Source organism: Eretmochelys imbricata, chromosome 1 (assembly GCF_965152235.1).
Source record: "Eretmochelys imbricata isolate rEreImb1 chromosome 1, rEreImb1.hap1, whole genome shotgun sequence".
NCBI classification, from domain to species: domain Eukaryota; kingdom Metazoa; phylum Chordata; order Testudines; family Cheloniidae; genus Eretmochelys; species Eretmochelys imbricata.
Window position 1 is genome coordinate 46895343 of NC_135572.1, and position 16114 is coordinate 46911456.

Genomic DNA, 16114 nt, shown 5'->3' on the forward strand with positions numbered 1-16114 from the left:
GTACCTCTCTTCTCTTCACGTGTCAGTATATTTATGCCCCTATCTGTAATTTTCACTTCATGCATCTGAAGAAGTGGGTTTTTTACCTATGAAAGCTTATGCCCAAATAAATCGGTTAGTCTTTAAGGTGCCACCGGCCTCCTCCTTGTTTTTGTGGATACAGACTAACAGGACTACCCCTCTGATAAGGGCGTTAGAGCGCTTACCATGGAAAGGGTCTCTGGGCTTGAGTCTCCTGTCTCTGCAACAGTATTTGCGGCTGTACTGTTGTCTGTTTGGTTTGTTCTCCTTTCTTTCCCTGCAATAACGCAGGCTGTGTATTACTTCGTGCCCTGTCTTTTGTACTTTGGTAAAGGAACGTTTGCCTTTGGATCTGGCTGTGCCACTCCTTTTGATCATATCCGCATCGCCCCTATCTCTTGTACTTTGCATTTTCTGTCTGCCTCCGGTCCTTTCCTTATCGATGTATTCCTCAGCATACGCTGGCTAGATAGTGCCTGCCCCCGGGTTCATTTTGTGCCTGACTTCTTAGCTGCTCAGGCTTCAGCTTCGGCTTGCAGCCGATACAAACATCCAGCTGTGAGAACTGCTCTAGATCAATACATGGAGCTCCCTTTAATAGCTGTCATTATCACACGTGAACTCAGGACGATATATGGCCCTTTGGCATTACATTTGATCGTAAAGCATTGGTTGGGTACAGCAATTTAGGTATCAATGACACTTCAGTAGGCCATAGAGAGCTCACTTCCTTTTCTATATCCCCCATTGACGTACGTGTGGATGGAGATATCTTTCAGCTCTTTGGTTCTTGTATCTGAGGCCTTGTCCTGCTCCACTCGAAGTCCGTAGCAAAACGCCCATCGATTTCCATAGGGCAGGATCTGGCTTCTAACCCACGGTTGAGATACTTGTTTCTAGCAATTAATTCAGGTAATCATCGATGCGTGGAAATAAGGTAGCCACAGCAAGGCGATTGTATGTTTATAAAGCAGAAGGGATAGTTTTGTCATTGTTTTCCCTTGTTTGCTTTATTTGTCCTGGAGTGGGATTTCTCAACTACCATTTGTGTGAAGACTGTTATTTCCCTCCTTCGGGTTTAAAGTGCTGAGATAACAGGCCGACGACACAAACCACGTTGATATAGAACATGCTCGCAGTTAGAGAAACGTGGCGTTTATTTAGCCAGGGAGAGGCTGGAAACTCGAGCAACAAAAGGGCGATGACTTATAGAAGTGTTGGGTGTCCGCCCTGCTCGGGAAGTGATTGCTCGAATTCGGATTCCAGCTACATGCGGCGAGCTTGGTGGTATCATTCCCATTTTCCTCGCTGGGAGTTACTGCTAGGGAAAATAGCACTGGGGAGGACCTAGGTGAAGGAAGTGGGGGCAGAAGGACGTCCCTCGGCCTATCCCTGCAAAAGTGAGCAGAGGGCGGCCTCCGGATTCAGACACAGGGCTTGGAGCTCTGGGGTTTATACCCTGTTCTGTTTCCTGAGCAATTCACCTAAACTCCTTGTGTCTCCTTTTCTCCACCCGGACCAGGGAGAGGTAATTGTGCTGCCATACCGCACAGGGGTGCTGTGAGGATACATTCATTAGTGCTTATCATGGGCTTTGAGAACCTTATCTGGTAGGTGCCATATAAGCAGAAATATTTATTTGCCACCTATCACCAGAATCCTAGAATCTTCAGAGTAAAAAATGGGGAGAAAAATTCTGTTAAAATAATAATCCAGCTCCCAGGGACAAATGAGGGAAGCTCATGCTGCAGCGTATCTGCCAGGGTTTTGTGTTGACTAGTTTCAAAAGTCACCTGAAATGAACAAAACAAAACAAACAAACAAAGCACGTGCCTTCTTGTACTCCTTTATGATGCATAGGGACCAGGAAGATCTGAAAGATTTTTTCCCCCAACTACAAATATTTTAAATTGGGGTGGAAAGGTTAGTACTTTTTTTTTTTTTTGCTTTGTTTTATTTGGCAAGTTGAGACTTCGAAGATTCCCTGACAACTAGTGACATGATGCTGTACCAAGAGTAGAGAAAGCCAGCGCTGAGTAATCAAGAAGGAAACAGATTTGTAGTCAGGCTGTTTAAAACTCCGGCTTTGTCTCCACATATTGGAATATAACGTTTAATTATGTTGTAGAAACGAATTCTTTTTTAAAGATTAAACGCCCCCACCCCTTCAGTGAAGAGGAGGTAGGTAACCATTTTCTGATTGCTCCAACAAGTCCTCCAGGAAACACAAGAAGAGCTGATATTCCTGATATTTCTAAGATAAAACCAAACAGAAAAACCAACTTCAAAAAGGACACCAGCCCAGCTGTTTTAACAATCATTTGCAGACCACAGTTAAATGTGGCAAAAAATGAGGCTCCCAGCGTTTTCCTTGGGAGACTATATTCAACAGATTCCACTAGAGCGAAGCTTTCCTAATTGCCACCCTACTTATAATTATTTCATTTCCTTCCCTGGCCTCTAGCAACGGGAACCCCACGGCTTTGCCAGCCCTGCAAGCAGAGACGCCCCAGCCTAGCTCCTGCAGAATGGAAAAATGCCAGCAAAACCACAGTAAAGGGCGCGTATTGCACCCATAGATCCGTTGTGTTTAATTTCCTTATTGATGGCCTTTCATAACTCAGTGGTCATCTTTCTTGCTCTGCCATTAATTATTCCTGGAAGCAAATAAATGTGCCCAGAGTCAAGACACTGACATGCCTCCCCCCGCCCCTGCAGCCAGTGTTCCTGAGGGAGAAAGAACTTGGGATCGTTCGCAGTAGGACAATGCCGACTTTTGAACCTCTAACCACTGAGCAAACAAACCTTGCGCTCTGCTCCACAATCCAAACACGGTTTATTGACAGCCGTTTCACAGCAACGCATAGCAACGGAGGCAGCAGCTCCAGCCGCCAGCTCCAGCCCGGCGGAGCAAGAGGATCAATGGCGTGCGGGCGCGGCCCCTGGCGCACCAGAGGGCAGCCGAAGGCTGCGCCCTTGGAGCCAGAGGGGGCAGAGTCGTTTCCCCCCCGCGCCCCGCCAGGGCTGGACACAGGCCTTCCAGGCCAGCCCGCACCCTGCTGCCAGAATGGGGCTGGGGCAGGGAGAGAAAGGCTGGCTTTGGTTTTAACTGGATCCTGCAGTTCCAGGCACAACTCTTGTCTGGCAGGGATGAAGAAGCGCTGCAGGCAGGAGTGGGGTTTTTTAGTGTTGGGGGTGAGACGGTCCTGATTGCTCAGGATGATCCAGCGTTGCCGGGCTGACCGGGTCCCAAGGCCTGCACCCGGGCCGGTTGGGAACACACAGGCCAGACTTTCCCCCTGCTTGTTTCTTTTAACAGCACAAAGAGAGAATCCTAGCAGACACATCTCCCCACTGACTCCCCTCTCCCAGCTCCAGGGTCTAGCGGCTAGGCCCGGGGGAGCTGGCCTTTGACAGGCTTCCGGGCGATGCCTTTTAGTGGGTATAAAAATGAGGCTTTCAGTGGATAGGACCAGCTCCCTATTCCAACCAGGCTGCCAGATCTTCAAATATCGCAGATGCTGCTCACAGCTTTACAAAAACCGCATCCTACCTAACAGCCACCCACACCTATTCTGTCACACACACGCTCATTCGCATACATCTGCAGGGGCGCATACTGTTAGCAGCCAGATTTCGGTGCACGCTGCCTTTCAAAATACACCAGGACACGAGATCTGCAACAGAGACAACAAACAAACAAACAAACAAAAACCCAAACCCAAACCTCTGCTCATCAGATTATATTGGAAGCAACTAACAAAAGAGACTCTGGCTTTAAAACCACTGCAGAGCCCGGGGGAAGCCCAATGTTGATTTCACATGCTTGGCACATGACGTCAGCTTCTCTGCCTTCGGGCATGAGCCTGCATGCAGCACTAGACTCCCCTCTTTGGAGGAACCTTAATTTCTAACACATCTTCAACCCCCCACTGCGTGGAATCACACCGCAGCTACACAAACACTTACACAGCCTCTCCGTTGTCAGCAGACGTCTGCCCTAGCCCTAATACGTAGTTAAAAACAAGGTCGGTAATAAAAGAGCCCCCCCTCATTTTATTAATAGCCTTTCTAAAATTACAAGTGGAAATCAGTGTATTTAAAACTGCACCAGCATGGAAAGGTTATAAATAAAAATAGCAGGAAGCATTTAATAGACTATTTCCCCCCTTGATTATTGCTGTTGACCAGATTCCCAGAAGGGATGATGGAGTAAAAATTGCACCATGAACAAGTCCTCACCAATGCTGTCTTTGGCCATAGTTTATTGGCCAACGATGTTGGGGATGGGGAGCCAGGAGCTCAAGCGTTACCATAGGCAATAACAGGTCTGAAATGTCGAATACATTTCACCCTCATAGCCACACTGTTAACTGGAAATCCCGGGCAAAGTATATTGCAAATGCCCCGCTGAGTACAGACTGGCTGGTTGTCCCTATCGGATGGCAGGTGCAATGAGTACATGCAGTTTCCGACCTGGTTGGAAAGACTTGGCGTGTGTGTGTTTCAAAGACTAATTTTCCAAATTTTGGATAAGGAGTTGAGTAAATACTACAATAAAACGACGAAAACCAAACTGAAGCTTGACCAGGGACTGCAGAGATTTTTCCCCCTGCTGTCATCAGTGTCCAGATCTGGCGAAAGAACCCATATTTTGGTCTTTCTCCCCCATTTAATAAAAAGATTGAAACCTGCCAACCCCCAAATGTCTGTGTTCCAGGCAGCTTTGTTGAAGAACCTTCTTACCGCTCAGAGGGTCCCCTGGGGTCTTTCTTTTCAATTTCCGCCCTATTATAAAGCTTGGATAAAGCCTGGAAAACCAGGAAGGCTCGTGTGTTTATGAAGCTGTTCGGTTAGGGAGAAAAGAAATCGCATAATTTAAACAACAGAACATGCCACTGGGTGCATTTCTTAACTCTCTCCTCCCAACCCCCGTGGGAACAATATCACACCCGCAGGGATCCTTACGCTTGCCAGTGTAGCTGGTTGCAGTTTCCACTGGAGAGCTCACCTCTTAATTTCTCCGCTAATAAACCCGGCGGGGTGACTATCGGCGCCAGATTGATGAGCTCTTTTACAGGTGGCTAACATTAAGCAATTCACTTCTGAACATTTAAGCAGTGTTGTTTTTGTTTTTGTTTTATCTTACCTTCCCCCCGCTGTAAGGCAAGATGGTCATTTTGAAGGTGTATGGTTAGGGAAGGCAAATGTGCTCTACATTTTGCTATTAAGATTCCTCACTAGCCCAGCCTGTGTAATGAAAACATGCACACCGATCCCGAGTTTGAGAACTTACAGGCTATTTCGGTTCAGCTCTCGGCTATATTGGTATTTTCTGCATTGCAAACGCCGGTGTAAAAATACAAAAGAGCATGAATATCCCCGCACAAGGAAACAGACACACTGTACACTTTGTACAAAAAGGAAATGGCTGGAGTGTGGTTGAGGAAGGTCAATGCGGCCATTGCAGTGCACAGAGGGGAAAAGCCTTGGCTCTGTCCATGTCTTTGGGTGACCAGGGACCTTTTCCACGATGGGTTCTGTGAATGTCGGGCTCCTGTTCACCAAGGAGGGCAGAAGCCCCCCCGCCCCCGACTCAGTCTCTGGCTGCGGTCACTGGGTCACTGATGGCGCTAAGACCCCAGCGGCTCCCAGGACGCCCCCAGCTGGGCCAGGACCCGTTGATCCCTGGAGGGAGGAGACCGGGCTCAGCGCTTGCGAGCCGCTGTGCACCGCGCCGGGCTGCGATTGCTGCAATTTCTTCTTGTTGATCTTTCTTTCTTTCGCTCGCCTGTTCTGGAACCAGATTTTTACCTGGCGGGGATACAAGAGCGAGAGAAAGGGATGGTCAAATCAGAGAGCGGAGCGGCTCCAGAATGACCAGGCGAGCGGGGCTGCGCAGCTGGAGAGGGCACCTCGGGGGGTTGCTCCGCCGTCAGCCCCGCCACCTCCGCCCGGCTGTGCCGCAACACGCAGGGAATAGCCCCGTGTAATGCCAGCCAGAGTCCCGCCGGGCGCATTCTCCTGCAGAGCCTTTCAGGGGGGAGTGGGGCCCGATCCCCAGCTCCTGACGCAGGCCACAGCCAAGCGCAGCGTCTCCGGAGTAAGGACTTTCTAAGGTGCGGCTGACACGGACATCTCGGCCGCCGCTCGGAGCACGCTGAGCGCCAACAGGCGCCCGGGTGGGCTGACCACCGCAGGCTCCTAGCTGTATGGGCCACTTGGGTGTTTGTCGGGTCGGAAAGCTCCCTGTCTGCCGGTCTGTGTCTCTGTCGCACACACCGGTATTGAAGGCGTGAGAGAAGTTGCAGACACGGCCACATACCCCATTACCTAGGAAAACACCCACGCTCCTGGCAAGAGCAGACAGCGCCTCGGTATGTATCGCCCTTCCTAGGCCTTCCCGGCCGATTGGGGCCAGCCATTCTGCGACTGTGCCCGCGGGGGGCCCGATCCCACCGGCCACGTTTGCGTTATCTCTGGGGCCAGCGGCGCCGTGACAAGGGGCGTGGGGAGGGGGACTAAAGAGCATTTGGGTACTTCAGAAATAAAGAGAAGGGAACGCTCAAAGGACAGACCTGTCTCTCCGACAATCCCAGCGTAGCGGCCAGTTCTGCTTTCCTCCTGATCGTTATATACCGGCTGTAATGAAACTCCTTCTCCAGCTCCAGCCGCTGGTGGTCCGTGTACACCACGCGGTACTTATCTTTTGTCCTGGTTTTAACTAGAGAGGAGAAATCCATGACAACTCATCAGGCACATTTAACGGCAAACCTTTCCCCCGATCCATTCTTTCCATCTCCTCCTCGCCTGATCTGGGACTGGAGTGGCGCTACTCCTCACCCAGGCCAACCCCTTCAATGGGCCAGGAGTCCAGGATCGGGACCCCTTTAATGATTGCATTTCCCTAAGCGTGGACTTAATAAAGAGCGTGGCCGGGCTCGAGAAAGAAGATGTGCAGAGAACCAATTTTTTCAGGCCGTGGGGAAATAATGCAAAAACTGCATGAATGTCATTTGGAACCAAACGCATGCACGACATTCCCCAGACTGGGGCAGCTCAGATGTCAATGATTTTGAAATGTACCTTAACTGTCCATTTCTCCAAGGAACATCGTTCTGAAATGCAGCTGTTCCCGTTCATCCCTTATGGTAATAACCCCTGATTAATGTAGACACGCGTTGTCTGGGGTTATTTGCTCACAGTGGAAGAACTCTTAAGAGTCTCACAAGTAAACTTGTTGGGCATTGCTCAGATTTCCCCCCTGATTTTTGAGGTCCCTCAGCAAACGATGGTAGCGCAGACAATCTGCGATTGGTGCGTTGAATCCGCACCTTTACTCGGATTCATTTATTTCTGAAGACGAGAACTGACAAGCCTAACACTAGAATGGAGGCAGAAAATATCAGTGCTCAAAATGCCAAGTTTGACGCATCTGGTTTTTTTATGCGGAGCATGTATGTACATTGCTAAATCAATTGATCTCCCTTGCTTCTGATTGTTTCTTGTTTAACTGGTTATATCCCCAGCTTTCTTGTTCATCAGAAAGATCTGAGGAGTGGGGAGGCTCTGCCTCTAGGTATGTAATGCCCGGCAGGCTGACTTTGTTCAGGTAAACTCTCTGCAAACTACAACAAAAGCGCCCTGCAAAGATACAAGTCTGATCAGAGAAAACTCCCCAGAGCCGCTGAATGGGGAACACAATCGCAAACAATGCCGGACAAGGAGATCTTATCAAAGAAAGACCTTCTCAATGCCTTAATAACAGCCCCATTCTGTTTGAATTACCACTACTGAGCAAATGGCGGCGGGCGCTTTCATCCCCTGGCTGAGCAGATTAACATAAACACTGGCTCCAAAGGCAGCATTTGAATGGAGACATCCCCCTCAAGTGACCAGCCACCCTTTCCAAAAGGAAAACGGTGGGAACAGGACGGAATTGTGGGAAAATCCGACAACTTCCATTCCTGGATGGCTGGCCACTGGGGAGGGTGCTCAGCGGCCTGCAGATTCCCTCACATTAAAGTTGGTCGTTTGCTTTTCCATGTAGTCCGCTGACTCGATGCCCTTTGGTTTGGGGGAAATGGTCAACCCCGATCGCCCCCCACGTTGTCTGGGGAAGCCGGGGGATGAGAGAGGAATGCCAGAATTCATTATTTACTGCGAAAGTTGCCACCCTCTTTCCGGCCAGTAAAAGGGACAATAGCGTGGAAGGTGTATATCAAAGCCAGATGTGTTTAAAGGCCCATGACAGATGAGGGTCTGCAGAGAACAGGAGCTCCTGGCTAGTCTCCAGGCACCCGGGGGACATTAACATCACAACTGAGAACGGCGCCTGGCCACCTCCTTGGCACCTTAGTGCAGGACATCACGGACCGTTCTCAGCTGACATTCAGCCCCATCTACCGCAGCTCCTCTCCAAGCCTCCTTTCCCCCAGGAGACGGGAGGAAGGGGGCAACTTTTAAAATCGGGCTTGAGACACCCGGCCCCACCCTTAACACCTTCCGATCCGCGCCCCTCTCCCGAAGGCGAGGAGGAAAAGACACACAGATCAGTTTCGCCTTCCCGGAGGAAACCTGCCCCCCAGGATAAGTTGCAGCCCCAGCTCGATGGGATGGGAATTCAGGAGCCAGCCCGAACCCTGACAATCCCAGGACTCAGAACCGCCTTCGCCCATTTCCCAGCGAGGGAGCAGCAGGTCGGTGTGAGGACCTAAAGCTCACCAAGACGTTAATAAAGGTATGCGCCCAATGACTCAGAAACGAATGCAAAGCGACACCGGCCAATGATTTATATGGCTGTAATTGGTTATAAAAATCTTTTAAGTGCCTATAACCAGGGCTACTCGGACTGAAGGCCTGGGAGGACCAGCAAGCACTCCATTGGGATGAAATTTAACTTAACTCGTCGGGAAATCGGTCAGCTTCCTCAGCAGAAACAGGCTCTCCCGGCCCCTGCCAAACTTGGCTTGTCTAGGAAAAGCCCTTTCCCCCCCACCCCCAAGACTGCCCCACTGCTCATCGATTCAAAAGACACCTTGAAATAGGGGTTCCAAAGCTCAGTGGGGTCGGGGCTGCCAACCCCCAGTGCGTTAACATCGTACGGCAACAACCCTCCCCGCGGCCCCCAGCAGGGCTCTGTCTTTGCTGCCTACGTTTTTCGTGTTAAGCTAATTTCTCACAAAAGGAAGGCAAAGGTCCACATTTCTCTCTGTACCTGCAGCTCGGGAACAAGAGTCCCAAGCCCCAAAGCGACTCTACTGGTTGTTACAAACTCTCCCCGCAAGGATCTAGAATTCAAGTGTCGTCCAGACTAAGACCAGTTATTTGACGAATTTTTCTACCCGCTTCAGTATTTTTTGTTCAATGTAAAACAACCGCAGGGAAAATAGATTTTTTTTTCCTTCTGAGGAAGAGCCTCATTTTTGAGCTGCTGCTTCCTTATTTTCTTTTTTAAAATAAATAAATGGGAAGCGAGGCTATTCCAATGAAACGTCTGGGCCCGCATCGCTGAGGCGGGCTCCAGAACGAGTGAGCTTCTTGGCATTATCCAGTGCCCCTGCAAATCACGTCCAGGCGTGTCTGCCACAAACATCTCTCGAGCAGCACCCAGGCTGCTCCGATCCTGAACGAGAGCCAGTGGCTCCAGACTGAAAGAGGACTCAGCAGGGGGTGGGGTGGCGGGGGGGGGGGGCTTTCCCTCCTGCTACTGGAAACTCTGGGCACTGGTTCCCACAGGGTTTTCCTGGAGGAGGTTCCCTGCGCTCCCCGAACCGAAAAGCAGTCCGGCTGAGAAACCACGAGCGAAACAACCGCCGGGTGTTAACCTTCGCAGCCCCCACCCGTGCAGCCCGAGCTGTGCGCCGCGCGGGTCAGTCCCCGGAGGGTTACGGTTTCCTGGGCGGCTCTGGGTCCCAGCAGGGCCCAGGCTGGTTACAAGGGTCCTCGAGCTCTGCTGCTTCCCAGACTGCCCTGGGCTGGGCTCCCAGGCCGAGCTCCGGTGCGCAGGGCCCCAGGCCTGCAGGGCTCAGCTGCAATGCGGGACCCCCCGAGCTGGGCTACGGTCCAGGGCCCTGGTGGGCAGCGTGCTCTGGGTCCCAGCGCTCTGCCCGGCTGCTCTCCCGGGCCTCAGTCCTTTGCTCGCCCAGGCCCCCGGCGCTCCGCCGCTTACCCTGGCCGCCCAGGGCGGGCTGTGTCGGCTTCCTCATCCACTCGCACAGATTCCGCCGCTGGCCGCCAGGGGAGAGCTGTTCTGCGGCCGGGGCGCCCGGGTTGAGCTGCTGCATGCCCCCGGAGGAGGCGTGGGGCGCCGGGCCCGGGGGGTGGTGGTGGTGGTGGTGGTGATAGTCAGCCGGGCTGTACGCCAGGGCCGCGGCGGGGGCGCCGCCGTTCAGCCCGTGCACCGCGCTGGCCGCCGCAGTGGCCGGGCCCCCCTGCCCGTAGCCGTTCCAGTCATCCCGCAGCGGAGCGCCGTAGGGAGAGGGCCACGAGGGGCCCGGGGACTGGGCGCTGTCCAGGTTCACCCCGGCCGCGGCCACATGGTATCCTCCGTAGTCCGGGTATTGCGGGGCGCTGACAAAGTTCTGCGCCGCCAGATTGAGCCCCCCCGAGTGGCGCACGGAGCTGGAGTACATGGGCACCTCCTTATCCAATAGGTAGCTCACGTACATGATGGCGAGAGCCGGGCAGCAGCTCTCCACATGCTGCTTGGGGCTCTGGAGCGGCTCTTCTCTTCCTTGGAGATGGGCTCCCCTTCTGGTGGGGGGGCCGGCGGGGGGCGGCTGTCCCCCTGGTTGCCTCTGCAGAGCCGTCTCTCTCCCACTAGCGATCCGAACCCATTGGCCGGCAGCACTTACATGATTAACGATTGTTTACAAGGCTCTATTAGTAATGGCCCAGACACACCAAAGGCAGGTGACGTGGAGAGGCGCTGGGTATATAGCTACTACCCCTAAAAGAAGATTTGCATTTAAAAAGATAAGGAGAGGGCAGCGACCTGATCACAGCTAAATATTCAAGCCTTTATTGTTTAAGAGCTTCCTCCTTCCATTGCAACCTGGTGCACTTTAACCTCCAATCACAGGTTCAAAGAACTAAAAGAAGAGACTTGCAAAAGAGAGAGAGAGAGAGAGAGAGAGTTCTGAGAGGCAGGGTGGGAATATGGGAATCGTGTATCATGGACTATCTATAGGCATCACGTTACAGAGCAGCCCGTGTTTAGGTTTTTGCTTTTGTTTTAAATGTTATAAAGGCAGCACGTATAAGGAGATATACAGGTAGAGACGTTTCGCTTTTTAGAGCTGTTAGTTTAGAATAACTTTTCCTTAGACTGCTGGATGAGGAACAGAGGAGAAGTGAAATCGACAAGACAAGGGTTATTTTAATGTATGTGTGTGTAAGTGTACAGAATTTTCAATCCAAAGGGAAGGCACTTGCGTCTCCTTCACTTCCTACCGACCAAGTAAAGTTTTGTTTCCCCTAAATTTTGATAAGTGGCTCCTTTTTCGTTTTGCTGAATCGTGTTTTAGTTCTACTTCATATATAACAATATTACTGCGTTGTGTAGACTTTCCTGAAAACGTTTTCAGAATCATAGAAACGGTGAATTTTCGGATACGCATGCCGAATAGCCTCAAGAAAGAGAGGTCGCATAAAATCAAGAGAATTGTCTTCACAAATATTAATCTAATTGCTCGATATTATTGTTGGGAAAGAAATATAATCAATGATGAACAGTGAAGACAAAAATAAGCCCGCTGCTGATCTGATAGAATGTATCTTTTAGCCCCTATTTGATAGTTTAGATTGAAGGGAGAGAAAATATTGTAGTCGAGGGAGAGTCTGATATGAAATACGACTTAAACGCAAACTTCAAGCTAAATCTTTGTTATTCCTATTTCAGTTATGACTCTAGAAAACCGGTGGATGAATTTAGTTTATTTCATCCCTTTTGATTAATTCCTTTTCCCTTTTGATTAATTCCTTTTGATCGATTGCAACTAAGTTCAAGCGAAGTAGTGCCTCGCAATGACACCATAGATGCAAGGATAAACATGAGAATGGTTTTGGTGATTTGCAGCGCTCACCAAATTATTTTTTCACCCGGTGAACTGACATTTTAAAGCGCCTTGCAAACCCGATCAAACTCCTCGCGCCTACTAAGCAGCTATGAACATGTTACTTAGCTATGAGAATTCTTCATTCTTCTCACAACACATCTCCTATACAATTCGCTCTTTGAAGAGGCGCCATCCATTCAGTGCTTTTATGCTTTAACTTGTCACCTTGAGCGGGAACAATGCAGAAAATGCTGAATATTTGCATCTCTTTATATACACAGCAACGAAGTCTTTTACTCACACAGATAACTGCATAAGATGGAAACTTTTCCTTTTCCACCCTGTTTCACAGAACTTTGACAACTCAGCACTGACCCTTCTCAAAATCCACTTCACAAGCCACCTTCAGTCATTCTGGGCGGCCCCAGGGGAGAATCAGTGATCGCGGCAGAAACATCTTATGATCAGAACCCGATATCACAGTGCTGAGAATTATGCGAATCATCGCTTGACATTTCATGTCATGTAGACCGCGCAGGGAAATTCCATTCGCATTTAATATTTCTAGTTCTTAAGGGCCGGATCCTGCGGCCCTCAGTAAGGCAAAACTCTCCTGGATTTCAGCAATGAAAACTGAAGGGTGGACCCCATTATTAGTTATAGAAATTATTTTTCCCAGGGCCAACTGTTCAGGACTAGCTAGATCAGAAAGGCTTGTCACTAAAGCCCTGGCAGTCTGTGGTGCATTGTAAAGTATCTGACGAAGAGGTTTGGATCATTTTAGCTCTCATATATTCCCCATGGAATTTCCTCCTTCGGCACGCAAAAGCGTTGTTCAACAACTGGATTCATTTGTAATCATTTTCTTTAATGAAGGAGTGACGCCAGTAGGGTGACCAGATGTCCCGATTTTATAGGGACAGTCCCAATATTTGGGGCTTTTTCTTACATATGCTCCTGTTACCCCCCACCCCCTGTCCCAATTTTTCACACTTGCTGTCTGGTCACCCAAGACGCCAGGGACCTGTGAACAGTGGAGTTCAGATGTGATGCACCCCTTGTTCGAGATCTTTTTTATGAGCTGGAATATATCCCCTTCACTAGCGAGCGAGCTTGGTGGACATATTTGGACTCTGTCCCCATGCAGTGTCTCTATGCATTTTCTGTAGCTAGCGCGGACACAGGCTGTACGTGGAAACCGTCCATATAACACAGTTTAAAATACTGCTGGCATTTTATATGCAGCAACATTGTACAGCTGTAATATGAACGTGCGGAGCACAAGAAATCCACTGGCTCGGGGGCTGATTTGTTTCCCTGGTGTCAGTTTGATGGCGCAGTGCCAACATGAAAGAGAGAAAAGGGGGTTGGAGAATTCTTTAAAAGCCCAGCGCTCCTAATGCCAAAGGCTTAAACACACCTCTGAAAAAGGCTGCATCCTTCAGCGTAATCTCCTGCCCCGATAAGCACTAACAAAGCACATCGAAGAGTATGCGAATTTGATGAAGCAATAAACCGAAAACAGGGTCATTAAACTGACAAAGCTCTGAACATATTGGATCCAAAACGCACAACAGCCCCTGGCCCTCGAGCTCTGCGGGAACGCACGCCGTCTCCACGGCGAGCAGATTTCATCCCCCAAAGCGCCGACAACACGCGCGTTCCTGGAGGACTGGTACTTTGGATCCAGTTTGTGCCTCGACTTTGGGGGACAGGGGCGGGTAGAACTGTGCTCAGCCAAAAGAGGGGAAGGCAGCGATCTCCACGCCGGCTCAGGAGGGATAGGGGAATAATACTCTCTGCCTTGCTATAAAGCGGGACAGGTAATACCAAGCCACTGAGGATGGGAGAGGGTGGAAAAACCTCGTGGCCTCCTCGAGGAAAACGCACACACCGTGACGTTTAAAATAAAGCCCAGGGTATGACTTTACTCAGTACAATCAAAGGTATGGACTAGTTATGAGGGATCAATGTGCTGAATCCAGCCAGCACCTGGGTTTAGGGGGCGAACAGCTGTTAGCCCGACAGGGCGAGCTAGGATACCTTTACAATTTCTTGCTCTTGGGGGAATTTCATAGTCAGGTTATTCAAAGGCATTTTGGTGTGGGTTTATTTTATCTTGCGTTTGACTCTCAGAATGAAATCCAGGGTGTAAAATCCAGAATAAAATCCTCGCTGAGCTATTCCTTTAATCCACACATCACCTCCAACAACAGCATTCAACAGCTCCAGAGGACTAGCCCGTCAATCGCAATCGTTAGGGACCCGTAAGCCACCAAGCTAGAGTCGTCTATTGTGTGAATGGGTCAAAAACGAGACAATGTATAGGGCGGAGGAACAGGAAGTGGGGGTACCCAGAACTCTTGCGAGAAGTAATTCACTGGCCAAGAACTGTAGTCAATGGTCGCATTGTAGCTATTTTGGGTTTATGGTTTTATTAATGGTTGCATTGCATCGGAATAGCTGCAAACGTGGTATTCAACCCTTGCCAAAGCAAGGGATTCCTTCTGAGGCTAGCAGCCCCCTTAACTTTGTGGGGGGCAACTTGCGTGAGTAGGGATTACGCGAACGAATAAGGGTTTGCAGGCTCAGATCCGTTCTCGTTAAACCCCCTGCATTTGCCAAGTCCTGCAGCAGGTTTGACCAAGGTACAAAGAAGTCATGTTAGTGCCTCAAGGTGACAGGGAGTCAGTGTCCCATCTTGTCTCAGGACCCGAGGTCTTCTCGGCTCACTGGATCATGTGGCCTCAGTCAGGCGCAAACGTGTTACTGATCTATTTTAACCACTTACCCCTCTTCCAGGAACTGGGGTTCTTAATGGAGATGCTGCATAGCGAATGGAGCCATAATAGCCCGATACCAAAAATGAAACCGGAGACAAAGGGACTGAAAAGATTTCTGTAGCTAAATTCGGTTACACAGCCTGGGCCAAATCCAGCCCTGGTGTAAATCAGTGCAGGGCTGAATGCGATCTCTCACTAGCACTCACGGGGACGCAATGGCACTGGGGGGAGCAGGCGACCCTCAGTCCTGTGTGGTGATCTCCCTCATCTCCCAGGACTCTCTGCAACATCTTTCAGGATCGGGCCCGCACCTGCTTCTTCCCCCCCCCCCCCGGTCACCCTTCTGCTTTTACCTTTGGCTCTTCCCTTACCCTGACGTGGACACCTTTCCAGTGGACAAGCGTTAAACAAACACACACGTGTCTCTCTAACACGAGCGAGTAAATTTGCAGCTGCCCAGCTCCTCTCAGCAAGTAGCGTTTCGGCGCTTCCTGCCTATTTGGTCCCGTCTGATGTTATTTGCTCGATCTCTGAAAACATCGAGGGGAGAAATAAAGGATCCCTGGCTGCCAGGGGCCGCCCAACCCCGGCCTCTCAGGTTAGCCTGCTCTGGGCTTTAATCAACATCATTCCAGGGCAGAAATGAAGCAGAATCCGCTGCGTGATCTTGCTGGAGTTGCCTGGGATGCCCCAGTCACCCGAGCCAGAATGAGAGCGCCCCACTGAAAACAAACCCCAGGTGTGCCGAGGGCCCCGCGGTTGCTATCTATGGGACATTCCGATTGGGAAGGTGCGGCATCAGAGCTACATAATCGGAGGGGTCGCTTGCACATCTCTTCTGATACCCCACCATTACAATGAATTGTATTTATTTTTGTTGGGAGGCAAATCAGGAACGGGTTTTAACACTCGTGTAATAGACCTACAGTTTGTATGCCTGCAAATTGGAAATAAATGCAATCGAGAACGAATCCCCCCACCCCTTTCCCCTGTGGGCTTCCCAAAGCAACACCATGGTACAACAAATAGACATGAAGGTGGGCAGGGGAATTCGTATGTATTTTAATACAAAGTTTTCCTTGTCAAATCCTGGCCATGTTGTTAATTGTATAAATAAGGTTATTTATTACTGGACCGCTCCTAGTTTGCTAGGCGATCTTGCTATATGCTTCAACACAAGACACTCGGGAGTACAACCAGAGACATGTCTTGGGGTCTTTACCGCAAATAACCTAAACTGTACCCCAGTGA

The 16114-nt window shown here is 50.2% G+C and overlaps 1 protein-coding gene across 1 annotated transcript; it reads right to left on the reverse strand.

The window, feature by feature from the left end:
- Nucleotides 1-5634: 5634 nt before the first annotated feature.
- CDX2 (caudal type homeobox 2) lies at nt 5635-10691 on the reverse strand. The gene is made up of 3 exons (XM_077806279.1): nt 10193-10691; nt 6600-6745; nt 5635-5835 (listed from the first exon to the last, which is right to left on the reverse strand). Exons 1-3 carry the CDS (start codon nt 10689-10691, stop codon nt 5635-5637), a joined length of 846 nt encoding a protein of 281 aa, XP_077662405.1.
- Between the last annotated feature and the right edge of the window lie 5423 nt (nt 10692-16114).